Genomic DNA, 15,307 nt, shown 5'->3' on the forward strand with positions numbered 1-15,307 from the left:
TAATATGCATTTATACAAAATAGATTCAAATCTCATACCACAATATCATAGAATAAAGATGAGAGAAGTCCATATTACACCGCTAAATTTATCCTAAAGTTCACTTCACAACTCCCATCTCTGATTTGGTTCGGATTAAACACCTAAGCACCAAAAACCATTCAAAATTGCCCCTTCCACCGTTTTGATCTGGGTTTTTTTCCACCTCAACGTTTTTTCGTAGTTATAGGTTAAATATACCATTTACATATATTTTTGCACTGTACATCCCTCGTACATGCTTAGGAAAAAATAGCGATCGTCTTCATCTCCACTTCTGTTTGTTCATACGGGAAAGACATGCAGATTGACGTCGTCTCCATCGTCGGCAAGGCAGATCAGGGACGGCTGCTGCCGAGGTCACCGCCCACCCTGATCTTCCCGTGCACATGCCGCCGTGACCCTTTTTCAGGCAGTGGCAGTCGCCCGCCCTGCTGCCACCGCTAGGGCTGGGAGTGAAGGAACAAACCCTACATACAGTTAATTACACAACCATAAACCCTACATATGGTACTAAGATCTATGAAGATCAAGAAATAGATCAAGCTACTGCCATAAACCCGTAGTCCAGAGGTGGACTACCCCCCCCCCCCCCCTTGATCATGGTGTTGATGAGGAAGACATTGGAGAAGGTGGAGATCCCATGGCGGCGGCTCTGATGGAGTTCCCCCTCCAATCTTTGTTGTTGCAACCTCTATTTTCGTGTTTCTGTGTTTTTTTGCGGTGATGTACTCCCGAGAACCCTCGGGGGTCATATATATAGGGTTTTTAGGGCACAATAAGTCAGTTCGCAAAAGAATCAAGCGAATCGAACGATTGACAGCGAAAAGAGGTGAGGTGGTGCGCCTCTTGCCCTCTTTTGGGCTTCCAGGCCCTCCAGGTCAGTATAGGTCTCTAAAAGTGAAAAATACACAAAACGGGGTTTTCCTGTTCTGCAGAGTTATAACCCAAATAAATTAGATCATTTGTAAATTCCCATAAATCAATATAAAACATGAAAATAACATCATATATGTTGCAAATATGTGGGAATATGTGTTAATAAAGTACAAAGTTAATGTATGCATTTTACATGCATCACGCGATCGAGGCTCCTGCCGCCCAGGTGACGGCTCCGCCGCGCACGGATGATTGAGAAGAAGCTCACGCCGGAGGGGCGGTTCTTGAGTCGAGGAAGAAGGCCAACCGCTGGGTCAACGTGAAGACCGAGCTGGCTGCCGCCCAGCTCGCCCAACAAAGGGACGACGCGTTAGCGTACACGGCCACCGTCCAGGCACGCGCAAATGCCAAGGCCCTGGCGGTGCAAGCAGTGCTTCTGGTGGGCGGCCAGGTGCTGGCCAACGTGTTGTGCACTAGATGTGCCTCTACCGCCTCCAAGCCGCTGCCTGTTAAGGGGCCGACGGTGTCCCGGCTGTGAAGGAACAAGTCCCCCGAGGTCGGCGAGTCATCCCCGGCCGCTCCTCCGCTCCCAAGCATCGACCTCAACGTCCCGGTGAGAGGCTCATCTGGTACCGAGCAAAGAAATCCCCAAGGCAGCTGTCGTCGGATGGCCTCCACATCCCCCGCAAACCGCTCGACAAAATTGCACCATGACCCGGTTCACCTTGGATCCGCTATGAAGCTACAATTTCGTTTGCTTTGTTTCATTCATCGATGTAGCAATCATGATTCGTCCACTGGCTTGTGGTAGTCCTACTTCGATGTGGATGAGACCATGGGCGCCACCATGGCCGACATGATCAATGGACGTGGCGGCACGGAAGGTGGCACCCATGGGCAACATGATGCCACCTTCGGTGGCACCCAGGCGCATGCCACTCTCGGTGCCCCCCCCCCCCGTCCGCCACTATGTATATAGACGAGGCACCCTTGTTCGACGACGAGCAACCTGAGTTCGCCAAGGGAGCGTCCCGTTGGACTGGGAACTTCACCGATCTTGAGGACGTGTGCCCTTGCGAGGCATGGATGGAAGTTGGACAAGATCCAACATGTGGCGCTCAACAAAGGGGTGGCACATTTTGGAAGAAGATCTACAACTACTTCCACGAGCATAAACATTTGGGCGGTACACCTTTTTTGAGCGATCGGAGTGAGGCCTCGCTCACGAAAAGGTGGACGTGGATCCAAGAGCAGACCAACAAGTTCAACGCCGCCTACGAGAATATGAAGAAGCGTAAGGTGGCTGCTCTTGGCATTGCAGACTTGATGACCCAATCTTTAGGCCAATTCAAGGTGGCCAACGAGCAAAACAACTTCAACTTGGTCCACTGTTTGACGGCGCTCAAGGATTGCCCCAAGTAGCACGGCCTATATGTGTCCTATGACGCCGATGCGCCCGACGGGTCCAATGTCATCGATGCTGATGGTGAGGGCCCAAGTGCACCGACGAAGAGGTCGATGGGGAGACGATAAAGACATGATCCTTGCCGACAAGGAGGTGTCGAGCGAGAAGAGGGGGGATATGAAGCAACGGGAAAAGTAATAGGATGTCAAGAACTACTACGAAACACAAACCAAGAAGCTCAGTATTGAAGAGATCAATCCCCGCGCGGACACGAAGGAGGTAGATAACAAGCAAAAGGAGTTCAAGGTCACCCTGCTCAGCGAGGAGTCCAAGATCATGGCGACCCCCTTTACCTACGACATGGACCCTACTCACCGGGCGTGGCTTGTGAAGAAGAAGATAATTTTAGCTCGAGATATGTAATTTGTGTATCATGCGAACTTCTTAGGGGGTGTTTGTTCTAGCTTTTAGAGGCTTTCCACCAAAAAAGCAGCCCAAACGAGCCAAAGGGCTCGGCTGCGCGGTGGGCTTTTACAAAAGCCACACCATTTCCTTCAGATGGGGAAAAGCACCTCAAACGGTGCTTCCCGAGCTTTCGAACCGAGCGACTCGTCTCTCCTCGTTCTTTTTCCCGAGCGAGCCCCTGGTCGCCTCTGCCCCCCGCTAGGGTTGCCGCGCCTCCCCCGCACGCCGCCGCCGCACGCCGCGCCTCCCCATCGCCGCCGCACGCCGCGCCTCCCCATCGCCGCCGACGCACGCCGCGCCTCCCCATCGCCGCCGACGCACGCCGCGCCTCCCCATCGCCGCCGCAGGCCGCGCGTCCCCATCGCCGCACGCCGCGCCTCCCCAGGACCGCGCCGTCCTCCCCATCGCCTCCCGGTCCAGGACCGCCGTCCCCTCCACCACCCCACAGTCCCGCCGCAAGTGAGCACAATTCCAGGCCGCCCCTGCCCCCCTGCCCATTTGTTCAATTGTTTGTTGTTTTCAATTTCTGAATTGATTTGGACTGTGAATGAGTATGAATTGACTGCCCATATTGCTGCTGTATAGATCAAGTTTCTTCTTGCTTGCTTATAGCACATTGTGAATGAGTATGAATTGATGCCAGTACATTATTTTTATGTGTTTCTTCTTGCTTGCTTATACCACATTGTGATTGTATAACTATTTCGTATAGTAATTCTGTAGTTATTTGTGTGTTATAGCTTGTGTCCCCCGTTTCCATGGAGAAGGCAATTTGGGATGCACACTACCTTCGTTTTTTTTGCGACATTTGTATGGAGGAAGTGAATGCATACAATAGGGATGGAGGTTGTTTGAGTAGGAAGGGGTACAAGAATCTTGAGGATAAATTTGCCGAGAAAACGGGAAAAAGGTTAACAAAGAAGCAATTTAAGAACAAATGGGATTCTCTAAAAAAAGAATACACCGGTTGGATGGAGTTGCTAAATGCAACCGGCCTAGGTTGGGATCCGGAAACAAAAACTATGGATGCAGATAATGATTGGTGGCAGACTCACCTACAAGTAAGTTATATATTCATGTTATGTGTTATCTTCTTGTCTATTGTGATTCGATGATAATAGTTCCCTAATTTATTTGTTGTACTCTATTTGCAGTATCGTCCTGAGCATGTCAAGTTCAGATATGGACCACCCGCTAACTTGACACAACTTGATGTCATGTTTAATAAGGCTCATGTAACCGGAGAATCTTCGGCCATCCCGGGGGAAGAGGAAACGGGAGCGGACAAGGAAGCTGCAATTCCAGTGGATGATGACGATGATGCGTCCAAAAAAACACCAAACTTCGTGAAGCGCCTCAAGTTTGGTGGTGGAGAGAAGGAGAAAGAGAGCCCCTTTTACAGGGACTACAAAACAGCCTTGACTAGCCTTGTTTCATTTGTAAGGGGGGATGCTGGAGGTTCAAGCGGCATGGGTGACTCTGTCCTAACAATGAAGGAGTTTCTACCTATGGTTCGAGAGTGTGGAATCAAAGAAGGCACTGACCTCATGTTCACAGCTAGTAAGCTAGCAGTGAAAAGGGAGCATAGAGAGTTGTTGGCGGCATTTAAGACATCTGAGGGGAGGCTTGACTATCTTCAAAGGATGCACAATGAGATGAACAAGTAGAACCATCACTTGTGATCATTCTAGAAACATAACTTGTACTATTTATTTGCTGAAACTATTTGTGATCATTCTGGAACCTTGTACTATTATATTTGTGAACCATATGTAAGCTTTGTGAACCATATGTATGCTTTGTGCTACCTTCCATGAACCATTATATGTGTTGTTTGTTATCACCTGACAATTGTTGCCTTTATTTAGCTATGCCATGTCCAAAAATTTGACATGATCTTATATGAAATTTGTAGGATGGATGGTGGTGGCGACAATGGAAGTGATGAAGAAAGGATTCGACACCTCCTTGGGGTGGCGCATGACATGGCTGTGTTGGGCTACCTGATACGTCTCCGGCGTATCGATAATTTCTTATGTTCCATGCCACATTATTGATGTTATCTACATGTTTTATGCACACTTTATGTCATATTCGTGCATTTTCTGGAACTAACCTATTAACAAGATGCCGAAGTGCCGCTTGCTGTTTCATTGCTTTTGGTTTCAGAAATCCTAGTAAGGAAATATTCTCGGAATTGGACGAAATCAAAGCCCAGGGGCCTATTTTTCCACGGAGCTTCCAGAAGACCGAAGAACACACGAAGTGGGGCCACGAGGTGGCGACACCACGTGGCGGCGCGGCCCAGGGGGGGCCCGCGCCGCCCTATGGTGTGGCCCCCTCGTCTGGCCCCCGACTCTGCCCTTCCGCCTACAAATAGCCTCCGTGACGAAACCCCAAGACCGAGAACCACGATACGGAAAACCTTCCGCAGACGCCGCCGCCGCCGATCCCATCTCGGGGATCCAGGAGATCGCCTCCGGCACCCTGCCGGAGAGGGGAATCATCTCCCGGAGGACTCTACGCCGCCATGGTCGCCTCCGGTGTGATGTGTGAGTAGTCTACCCCTGGACTATGGGTCCATAGCAGTAGCTAGATGGTTGTCTTCTCCCCATTGTGCTATCATTGTCGGATCTTGTGAGCTGCCTAACATGATCAAGATCATCTATACGTAATTCTATTTGTTGCGTTTGTTGGGATACGATGAATAGAGTATACTTGTTATGTTGATTATCAAAGTTATGCTTATGTGTTGTTTATGATCTTGCATGCTCTCCGTTACTAGTAGATGCTCTGGCCAAGTAGATGCTTGTAACTCCAAGAGGGAGTACTTATGCTCGATAGTGGGTTCATGCTCGCATTGACACCGGGACGGATGAGAAAGTTCTAAGGTTGTGTTGTGCTGTTGCCACTAGGGATAAAACATTGATGCTATGTCTAAGGATGTAGTTGTTGATTACATTACGCACCATACTTAATGCAATTGTCAGTTGCTTGCAACTTAATACCGGAGGGGGTTCGGATGATAACTCGAAGGTGGACTTTTAGGCATAGATGCAATTGGATGGCGGTCTATGTACTTTGTCGTAATGCCCAATTAAATCTCACTATACTCATCATGATATGTATGTGCATTGTCATGCTCTCTTTATTTGTCAATTGCCCAACTGTAATTTGTTCACCCAACATGCTGTTCGTCTTATGGGAGAGACACCTCTAGTGAACTGTGGACCCCGGTCCAATTCTCTTTCTTGAAATACAATCATCTGCAATACTTGTTCTACTGTTTTCTGCAAACAATCATCTTCCACACAATACGGTTAACTCTTTGTTACAGCAAGCCGGTGAGATTGACAACCTCACTGTTTCGTTGGGGCAAAGTACTTTGGTTGTGTTGTGCAGGTTCCACGTTGGCGCCGGAATCCCTGGTGTTGCGCCGCACTACATCTCGCCGCCATCAACCTTCAACGTGCTTCTTGGCTCCTCCTGGTTCGATAAACCTTGGTTTCTTTCTGAGGGAAAACTTGCTGCTGTGCGCATCATACCTTCCTCTTGGGGTTGCCCAACGAACGTGTGAAATACACGCCATCAAGCTCTTTTTTCGGCGCCGTTGCCGGGAGATCAAGACACGCTGCAAGGGGAGTCTCCACTTCTCAATCTCTTTACTTTGTTTTTGTCTTGCTTTATTTTATTTACTACTTTGTTTGCTGCACTAAATCAAAATACAAAAAAATTAGTTGCTAGTTTTACTTTATTTGCTATCTTGTTTGCTATATCGAAAACACAAAAAAATTAGTTACTTGCATTTACTTTATCTAGTTTGCTTTATTTACTGTTGCTAAAATGGCCAACGCTGAAAATACTAAGTTGTGTGACTTCACAACCACAAATAATAATGATTTCTTATACACACCTATTGCTCCACCTGCTACTACAACAGAATTCTTTGAAATTAAACCTGCTTTACTGAATCTTGTCATGAAAGATCAATTTTCTGGAATTAGTTCTGATGATGCTGCTGCCCATCTTAATAATTTTGTTGAACTATGTGAAATGCAAAAATATAAAGATGTAGATGGTGATATTATTAAACTAAAATTGTTCCCTTTCTCATTAAGAGGAAGAGCTAAAGATTGGTTGCTATCTCTGCCTAAGAACAGTATTGATTCATGGACTAAATGCAAGGATGCTTTTATTGGTAGATATTATCCCCCTGCTAAAATTATATCTTTGAGGAGTAGCATAATGAATTTTAAACAATTAGATACTGAACATGTTGCTCAAGCTTGGGAAAGAATGAAATCTCTGGTTAAAAATTGCCCAACCCATGGACTGACTACTTGGATGATCATCCAAACCTTCTATGCAGGACTAAATTTTTCTTCACGGAATTTATTGGATTCAGCTGCTGGAGGTACCTTTATGTCCATCACTCTTGGTGAAGCAACAAAGCTTCTTGATAATATGATGATCAACTACTCTGAATGGCACACGGAGAGAGCTCCACAAGGTAAGAAGGTAAATTCTGTCGAAGAAACCTCTTCCTTGAGTGATAAGATTGATGCTATTATGTCTATGCTTGTGAATGATAGGACTAATATTGATCCTAATAATGTTCCATTAGCTTCATTGGTTGCACAAGAAGAACATGTTGATGTAAACTTCATTAAAAATAATAATTTCAACAACAATGCTTACCGGAACAATTCTAGTAACAACTATAGGCCATATCCTTATAATAATGGCAACGGCTATGGTAATTCTTATGGAAATTCTTACAACAATAATAGGAATTCACCCCTGGACTTGAAGCCATGCTTAAAGAATTTATTAGTACACAAACTGCTTTTAACAAATCTGTTGAAGAAAAGCTTGGGAAAATTGATATACTTGCTTCTAAAGTTGATAGTCTTGCTGCTGATGTTGATCTTTTGAAATCAAAAGTTTTGCCTAATGAGAATCATCATAATAAAATTGTTACTACAGCAAATGCCATTCAAGTTAGAATTAATGAGAATATAAGATTAATGGCTGAGCTGCGTGCTAGGTGGGATAGAGAAGAAAATGAAAAACTAGCTAAAGAGAAGAATATAGCTAAAGTTTGGACTATTACCACCACTAGTAATGCTAATGCTACACATGTTGCTGCACCTTCTACTCATACTAATAAAATAATTGGTGTTAGCAATGTTTCCACTTCTAATGCAAAGCGCGAAAAACTGCCTGAAACTGCTAAAACTGCTGAAACTGCCTGTGATAAAGCTGCTGAAATTTTTTCCAACATTGGGGATGATGATCCCATTGCTTTAGATTATAATGGTTTGAATTTTGATGATTGCCACATCTCTGAAGTTATAAAGTTCTTGCAAAAACTTGCTAAAAGTCCTAATGCTAGTGCTATAAATTTGGCTTTCACGCATCATATTACAAATGCCCTCATAAAAGCTAGAGAAGAGAAACTAGAGCGTGAAGCCTCTATTCCTAAAAAGCTAGAGGATGGTTGGGAGCCCATCATTAAGATGAAAGTTAAAGATTTTGATTGTAATGCTTTATGTGATCTTGGTGCAAGTATTTCTGTTATGCCTAAGAAAATTTATAATATGCTTGACTTGCCACCGCTGAAAAATTGTTATTTGGATGTTAATCTTGCTGATCATTCTACAAAGAAACCTTTGGGTAAAGTTGATAATGTTCGCATTACCGTTAACAATAACCTTGTTCCCGTTGATTTTGTTGTCTTGGATATTGAATGCAATGCATCTTGTCCCATTATATTGGGAAGACCTTTTCTTCGAACTGTTGGTGCTACCATTGATATGAAGGAAGGTAATATAAAATATCAATTTCCTCTCAAGAAAGGTATGGAACACTTCCCTAGAAAGAGAATGAAGGTACCTTTTGATTCTATTATGAGAACAAATTATGATGTTGACACTTCATCTCTTGATAATACTTGATGCACACTTTCTGCGCCTAGCTGAAAGGCGTTAAAGAAAAGCGCTTATGGGAGACAACCCATGTTTTTACCTACAGTACTTTGTTTTTATTTTGTGTCTTGGAAGTTGTTTACTACTGTAGCAACCTCTCCTTATCTTAGTTTTGTGTTTTGTTGTGCCAAGTTAAGCCGTTGATAGAAAAGTAAGTACTAGATTTGGATTACTGCACAGTTCCAGATTTCTTTGCTGTCACGAATCTGGGTCCACCTCCCTGTAGGTAGCTCAGAAAATTAAGCCAATTTACGTGCATGATCCTCAGATATGTACGCAACTTTCATTCAATTTGAGCATTTTCATTTGAGCAAGTCTGGTGCCATTTTAAAATTCGTCAATACGAACTGTTCTGTTTTGACAGATTCTGCCTTTTATTTCGCATTGCCTCTTTCGCTATGTTGGATGAATTTCTTTGATCCACTAATGTCCAGTAGCATTATGCAATGTCCAGAAGTGTTAAGAATGATTGTGTCACCTCTGAATATGTCAATTTATAATGTGCACTAACCCTCTAATGAGTTGTTTCGAGTTTGGTGTGGAGGAAGTTTTCAAGGATCAAGAGAGGAGTATGATGCAACATGATCAAGGAGAGTGAAAGCTCTAAGCTTGGGGATGCACCCAGTGGTTCACCCCTGCATATATCAAGAAGACTCAAGCGTCTAAGCTTGGGGATGCCCAAGGCATCCCCTTCTTCATCGACAACATTATCAGGTTCCTCCCCTGAAACTATATTTTTATTCCATCACATCTTATGTGCTTTTTCTTGGAGCGTCGGTTTGTTTTTGTTTTTTTGTTTTGTTTGAATAAAATGGATCCTAGCATTCACTTTATGGGAGAGAGACACGCTCCGCTGTAGCATATGGACAAGTATGTCCTTGGTTTCTACTCATAGTATTCATGGCGAAGTTTCTCCTTCGTTAAATTGTTATATGGTTGGAATTGGAAAATGATACATGTAGTAATTGCTATAAATGTCTTGGGTAATGTGATACTTGGCAATTGTTGTGCTCATGATTAAGCTCTTGCATCATATGCTTTGCACCCATTAATGAAGAAATACATAGAGCATGCTAAAATTTGGTTTGCATATTTGGTTTCTCTAAGGTCTAGATAATTTCTAGTATTGAGTTTGAACAACAAGGAAGACGGTGTAGAGTCTTATAATGTTTTCAATATGTCTTTTATGTGAGTTTTGCTGCACCGGTTCATCCTTGTGTTTGTTTCAAATAAGCCTTGCTAGCCTAAACCTTGTATCGAGAGGGAATACTTCTCATGCATCCAAAATACTTGAGCCAACCACTATGCCATTTGTGTCCACCATACCTACCTATGCTACATGGTATTTTCCGCCATTCCAAAGTAAATTGCTTGAGTGCTACCTTTAAAATTCCATCATTCACCTTTTGCAATATATAGCTCATGGGACAAATAGCTTAAAAACTATTGTGGTATTGAATATGTAATTATGCACTTTATCTCTTATTAAGTTGCTTGTTGTGCGATAACCATGTTTACTGGGGAACGCCATCAACTCATTGTTGAATTTCATGTGAGTTGCTATGCATGTTCGTCTTGTCTGAAGTAAGGGCGATCTACTCTGAGTTGAATGGTTTGAGCATGCATATTGTGAGAGAAGAACATTGGGCCGCTTAACCGAAGCCATGTTCCATGGTGGAAGTTTCAGTTTTGGACAAACATCCTCAAATCTCTAATGAGAAAAGAATTAATTGTTGTTGAATGCTTAAAGCATTAAAAGAGGAGTCCATTATCTCGTTGTCTATGTTGTCCCGGTATGGATGTCTAAGTTGAGAATAATCAAAAGCGAGAAATCCAAATGCGAGCTTTCTCCTTAGACCTTTGTACGGGCGGCATAGAGGTACCCCTTTGTGATACTTGGTTAAAGCATATGTATTGCGGTGATAATCCAGGTAGTCCAAGCTAATTAGGACAAGGTGCGGGCACTATTAGTACACTATGCATGAGGCTTGCAACTTATAAGATATAATTTACATGATGCATATGCTTTATTACTACCGTTGACAAAATTGTTTCATGTTTTTAAAATCAAAGCTCTAGCACAAATATAGCAATCGATGCTTTTCCTCTATGAGGACCATTCTTTTACTTTCAATGTTGAGTCAGTTCACCTATTTCTCTCCACCTCAAAGAAGCAAACACTTGTGTGAACTGTGCATTGATTCCTACATACTTGCTTATTGCACTTATTATATTACTCTATGTTGACAATATCCATGAGATATACATGTTACAAGTTGAAAGCAACCGCTGAAACTTAATCTTCTTTTGTGTTGCTTCAATGCCTTTACTTTGAATTATTGCTTTATGAGTTAACTCTTATGCAAGACTTATTGATGCTTGTCTTGAAGTGCTATTCATGAAAAGTCTTTGCTATATGATTCACTTGTTTACTCATGTCATACACATTGTTTTGATCGCTGCATTCACTACATATGCTTTACAAATAGTATGATCAAGATTATGATGGCATGTCACTCCGTAAATTATACGTGTTATCGTTTTACTCGCTCGGGACGAGCAGAACTAAGCTTGGGGATGCTGATACGTCTCCGGCGTATCGATAATTTCTTATGTTCCATGCCACATTATTGATGTTATCTACATGTTTTATGCACACTTTATGTCATATTCGTGCATTTTCTGGAACTAACCTATTAACAAGATGCCGAAGTGCCAGTTGCTGTTTTCTGCTGTTTTTGGTTTCAGAAATCCTAGTAAGGAAATATTCTCGGAATTGGACGAAATCAAAGCCCAGGGGCCTATTTTTCCACGGAGCTTCCAGAAGACCGAAGAACACACGAAGTGGGGCCACGAGGTGGCGACACCACGTGGCGGCGCGGCCCGGGGGGGCCCGCGCCGCCCTATGGTGTGGCCCCCTGCCCGGCCCCCGACTCTGCCCTTCCGCCTACAAATAGCCTCCGTGACGAAACCCCAAGCATCGAGAACCACGATACGGAAAACCTTCCGAGACGCCGCCGCCGCCGATCCCATCTCGGGGGATCCAGGAGATCGCCTCCGGCACCCTGCCGGAGAGGGGAATCATCTCCCGGAGGACTCTACGCCGCCATGGTCGCCTCCGGTGTGATGTGTGAGTAGTCTACCCCTGGACTATGGGTCCATAGCAGTAGCTAGATGGTTGTCTTCTCCCCATTGTGCTATCATTGTCGGATCTTGTGAGCTGCCTAACATGATCAAGATCATCTATCTGTAATTCTATATGTTGCGTTTGTTGGGATCCGATGAATAGAGAATACTTGTTATGTTGATTATCAAAGTTATGCTTATGTGTTGTTTATGATCTTGCATGCTCTCCGTTACTAGTAGATGCTCTGGCCAAGTAGATGCTTGTAACTCCAAGAGGGAGTACTTATGCTCGATAGTGGGTTCATGCCTGCATTGACACCGGGACAAAGGATGAAAGTTCTAAGGTTGTGTTGTGCTGTTGCCACTAGGGATAAAACATTGATGCTATGTCTAAGGATGTAGTTGTTGATTACATTACGCACCATACTTAATGCAATTGTCTGTTGCTTGCAACTTAATACTGGAGGGGGTTCGGATGATAACCTGAAGGTGGACTTTTTAGGCATAGATGCAGTTGGATGGCGGTTATGTACTTTGTCGTAATGCCCAATTAAATCTCACTATACTCATCATGATATGTATGTGCATTGTCATGCTCTCTTTATTTGTCAATTGCCCAACTGTAATTTGTTCACCCAACATGCTGTTCGTCTTATGGGAGAGACACCTCTAGTGAACTGTGGACCCCGGTCCAATTCTCTTTACTGAAATACAATCTACTGCAATACTTGTTCTACTGTTTTCTGCAAACAATCATCTTCCACACAATACGGTTAACTCTTTGTTACAGCAAGCCGGTGAGATTGACAACCTCACTGTTTCGTTGGGGCAAAGTACTTTGGTTGTGTTGTGCAGGTTCCACGTTGGCGCCGGAATCCCTGGTGTTGCGCCGCACTACATCTCGCCGCCATCAACCTTCAACGTGCTTCTTGGCTCCTCCTGGTTCGATAAACCTTGGTTTCTTTCTGAGGGAAAACTTGCTGCTGTGCGCATCATACCTTCCTCTTGGGGTTGCCCAACGAACGTGTGAAATACACGCCATCACTACCTTGGTAATCTCTATCCAGATAAATATTTGAACAAGGCACCTCAGCGGCTTCCACAACAAACTGGGAATGAATGGGTGCATGAACAACTTGCCTATAGAAAAAAGGTGCTACAAAATGTTTAGAATGTATCCTGATGTGTTTCACAAACTGCACAACCTCTTAGTTACCAACTATGGGTTAATTTCAACTAGATACATGGGATCTGTTGAATGTCTAGGGATGTTTCTATGGACTGTTGGAGCACCTCAATCATTTAGCCAAGACCAGAACCATTTCAGTCGGTCTCTTGAAACAGTTCATAGAAAGTTCCATATGGTGTTGAATTGTTTGTACAAACTGGGTAAAGATAATATAAAACCAGTGGATAGAACTTTCAAGGATGTGCATCCAAGACTTCAAGATGCACGTTTTTATCCTCATTTCAAAGGTGCCATTGGTGCCATTGATGGCTCACACATCCCTGTTGAAGTTGCAAAAGATGAAGAGGTCAACCACACAGGAAGACATGGGTACACATCACAAAATCTGTTAGCGATATGTGACTTCGATCTCAGATTCACATTTGTGGTTGCTGGATGGCCAGGTTCGGTACATGATAACCGCATTCTGCAACACAGCATGGAGAAGTATCCACTTCAGTTCCCAACCCCTCCTGATGGTAGTACTCTAATTTTCATTATGCACACTTGTTTCTATGCATTATTGTTTTCAGATTTCTTAAATTTGTTCTCCTGTGTGTAGGTACATACTATCTTGTTGATTCTGGTTATCCAAACAGAAAGGGATTTCTAGCTCCTTACAAAAACAACACATACCATATTCCTGATTTCCGTCGAGAAGGGCCACCAACGAAGAAGGAAGAAATTTTCAACCATGCCCACTCATCGTTGCGAAATTGCATCGAGCGCATCTTTGGGATCTTGAAGAATAAGTGGCGCATTTTGAAAGGCATCCCTCATTTCGACTTGGTTACACATAAGAAAATTATCATTGCTTGTTGTGTGCTTCACAATTTCATTAGAGACTCCAACTTGCGTGATAAACAGTTTGATCGATGTGATGCAGATGAGGATTACATGCCCAAGGCCCAGAGGCAAACAATTACCTTGCCTAGTGATCATGTGTCGGGTGAACTACACACAAGAGGCATGAACGGAACACGTGACGACATTGCCAACACGTTGTTCATTTCTAGACAACGGAGGAATTAGCTAGTATAATGTAGTGGAAATGTATTTTGGACAAATATATTCCCAATGGTTATGTAATGACAATTGTATGACGACTTGAAATTTAGATGCATATTCTATTTATTACATGTGAAGCAGCGACAGTACACCTTTTCATTAATGTAAGGGTGTTTCAGACAATTCAACAGTTTACAGCCAGACAGCCAGCTGGTTTGCCAAAGACTTCCACTCAGAAAAGCAGCTTCTCCTAGACAGCAGCTTTTCTGCACAGCACCCACAGCCAGCCACAGCCAGCCACAACAAACAGGCCCTTATATTGCAATTTTAGCTTCTATCATTTTCGTCGAATTATTTGGTCAATATCTATGGCCGGTTTAGTAACTATGAAATCTTAAAAAGAAAACCTTTTACATATAGGCCGCGGATATTTGAGGGGCGTCGTTCGGGCCGCTGTCTTTCACATCCGCACTGCGGCCTATTTCTTGTCCACATGCCACCGCATGGTGGATCAAAATGCGGTCTGAAATACGGGTGCCTGTTGGAGATGACCTTACGGTAGAGCACCTGTGGACGCTAAAAGGGGCCACCACCTGAGTCTTACTCTAGTGAAACTTTATTTTTTTGAATTGTGTGAATCCTTTCATTTTTATTATTCTAAAACTTATTTTTTACTTAAGTTCTGTGCTAAAACTTGGCAAAACTGATTCAAACATAGTTAAACATGATATTTTGGGGGTTAGAGCATCTCCAGTCGCGTCCCCCAAAGCGTCCCCAAAGCAATTTGGGGCGCGCCGGATCAAAAATCCGTTTCAGCCGCGTCCCCCAAAGCCCATTTTTGTCCGGCGCGATCCGATACGGTGTCCGGCACCCGAGCCCGTCCCCGTCCCACAGGGGACGCTCCGGGCACGCCGGACACAACGAAAAGCAAGGCGGGGAGTGGCGGGGCCGACCCGTCAGCGACTCATTTAAGTTTGGACCTAACCGTCGCCTACCTCGCGGCGGAAGTTAATCGCGCGACGGCATCTTTGCCTTAATGGCGATGGAGGGGCAGACGAGACTTCCCGTCGGTGCTGCGCAGCCTCCACCGCACGTTCCCGCGCGATCTTTCCGCCTCTTCCCGCGCTTTCTTCCCGACGCCGGCGTCTATAAAAGGCCTCCCGGCGTAAT

General features: G+C 44.2%; 1 protein-coding gene and 1 pseudogene across 1 annotated transcript; both read left to right on the plus strand.

The window, feature by feature from the left end:
• The first annotated feature begins 1,887 nt into the window (after positions 1-1,887).
• LOC139838114 (uncharacterized) lies at positions 1,888-2,340 on the plus strand. Its single transcript, XM_071827466.1, has one exon. It carries the CDS (start codon positions 1,888-1,890, stop codon positions 2,338-2,340), a length of 453 nt encoding a protein of 150 aa, XP_071683567.1.
• Positions 2,341-4,257: 1,917 nt separating this feature from the next.
• On the plus strand, positions 4,258-14,195 carry LOC139838115 (uncharacterized; annotated as a pseudogene).
• Positions 14,196-15,307: the final 1,112 nt, after the last annotated feature.

This window comes from Lolium perenne, chromosome 3, assembly GCF_019359855.2.
Source record: "Lolium perenne isolate Kyuss_39 chromosome 3, Kyuss_2.0, whole genome shotgun sequence".
NCBI classification, from domain to species: Eukaryota; Viridiplantae; Streptophyta; class Magnoliopsida; order Poales; family Poaceae; genus Lolium; species Lolium perenne.

Coding starts and splice junctions, on each gene's coding strand:
- LOC139838114 (XM_071827466.1), top strand. CDS start 1,888: ATGTATATAGACGAGGCACCCTTGTTCGACGACGAGCAACCTGAGTTC.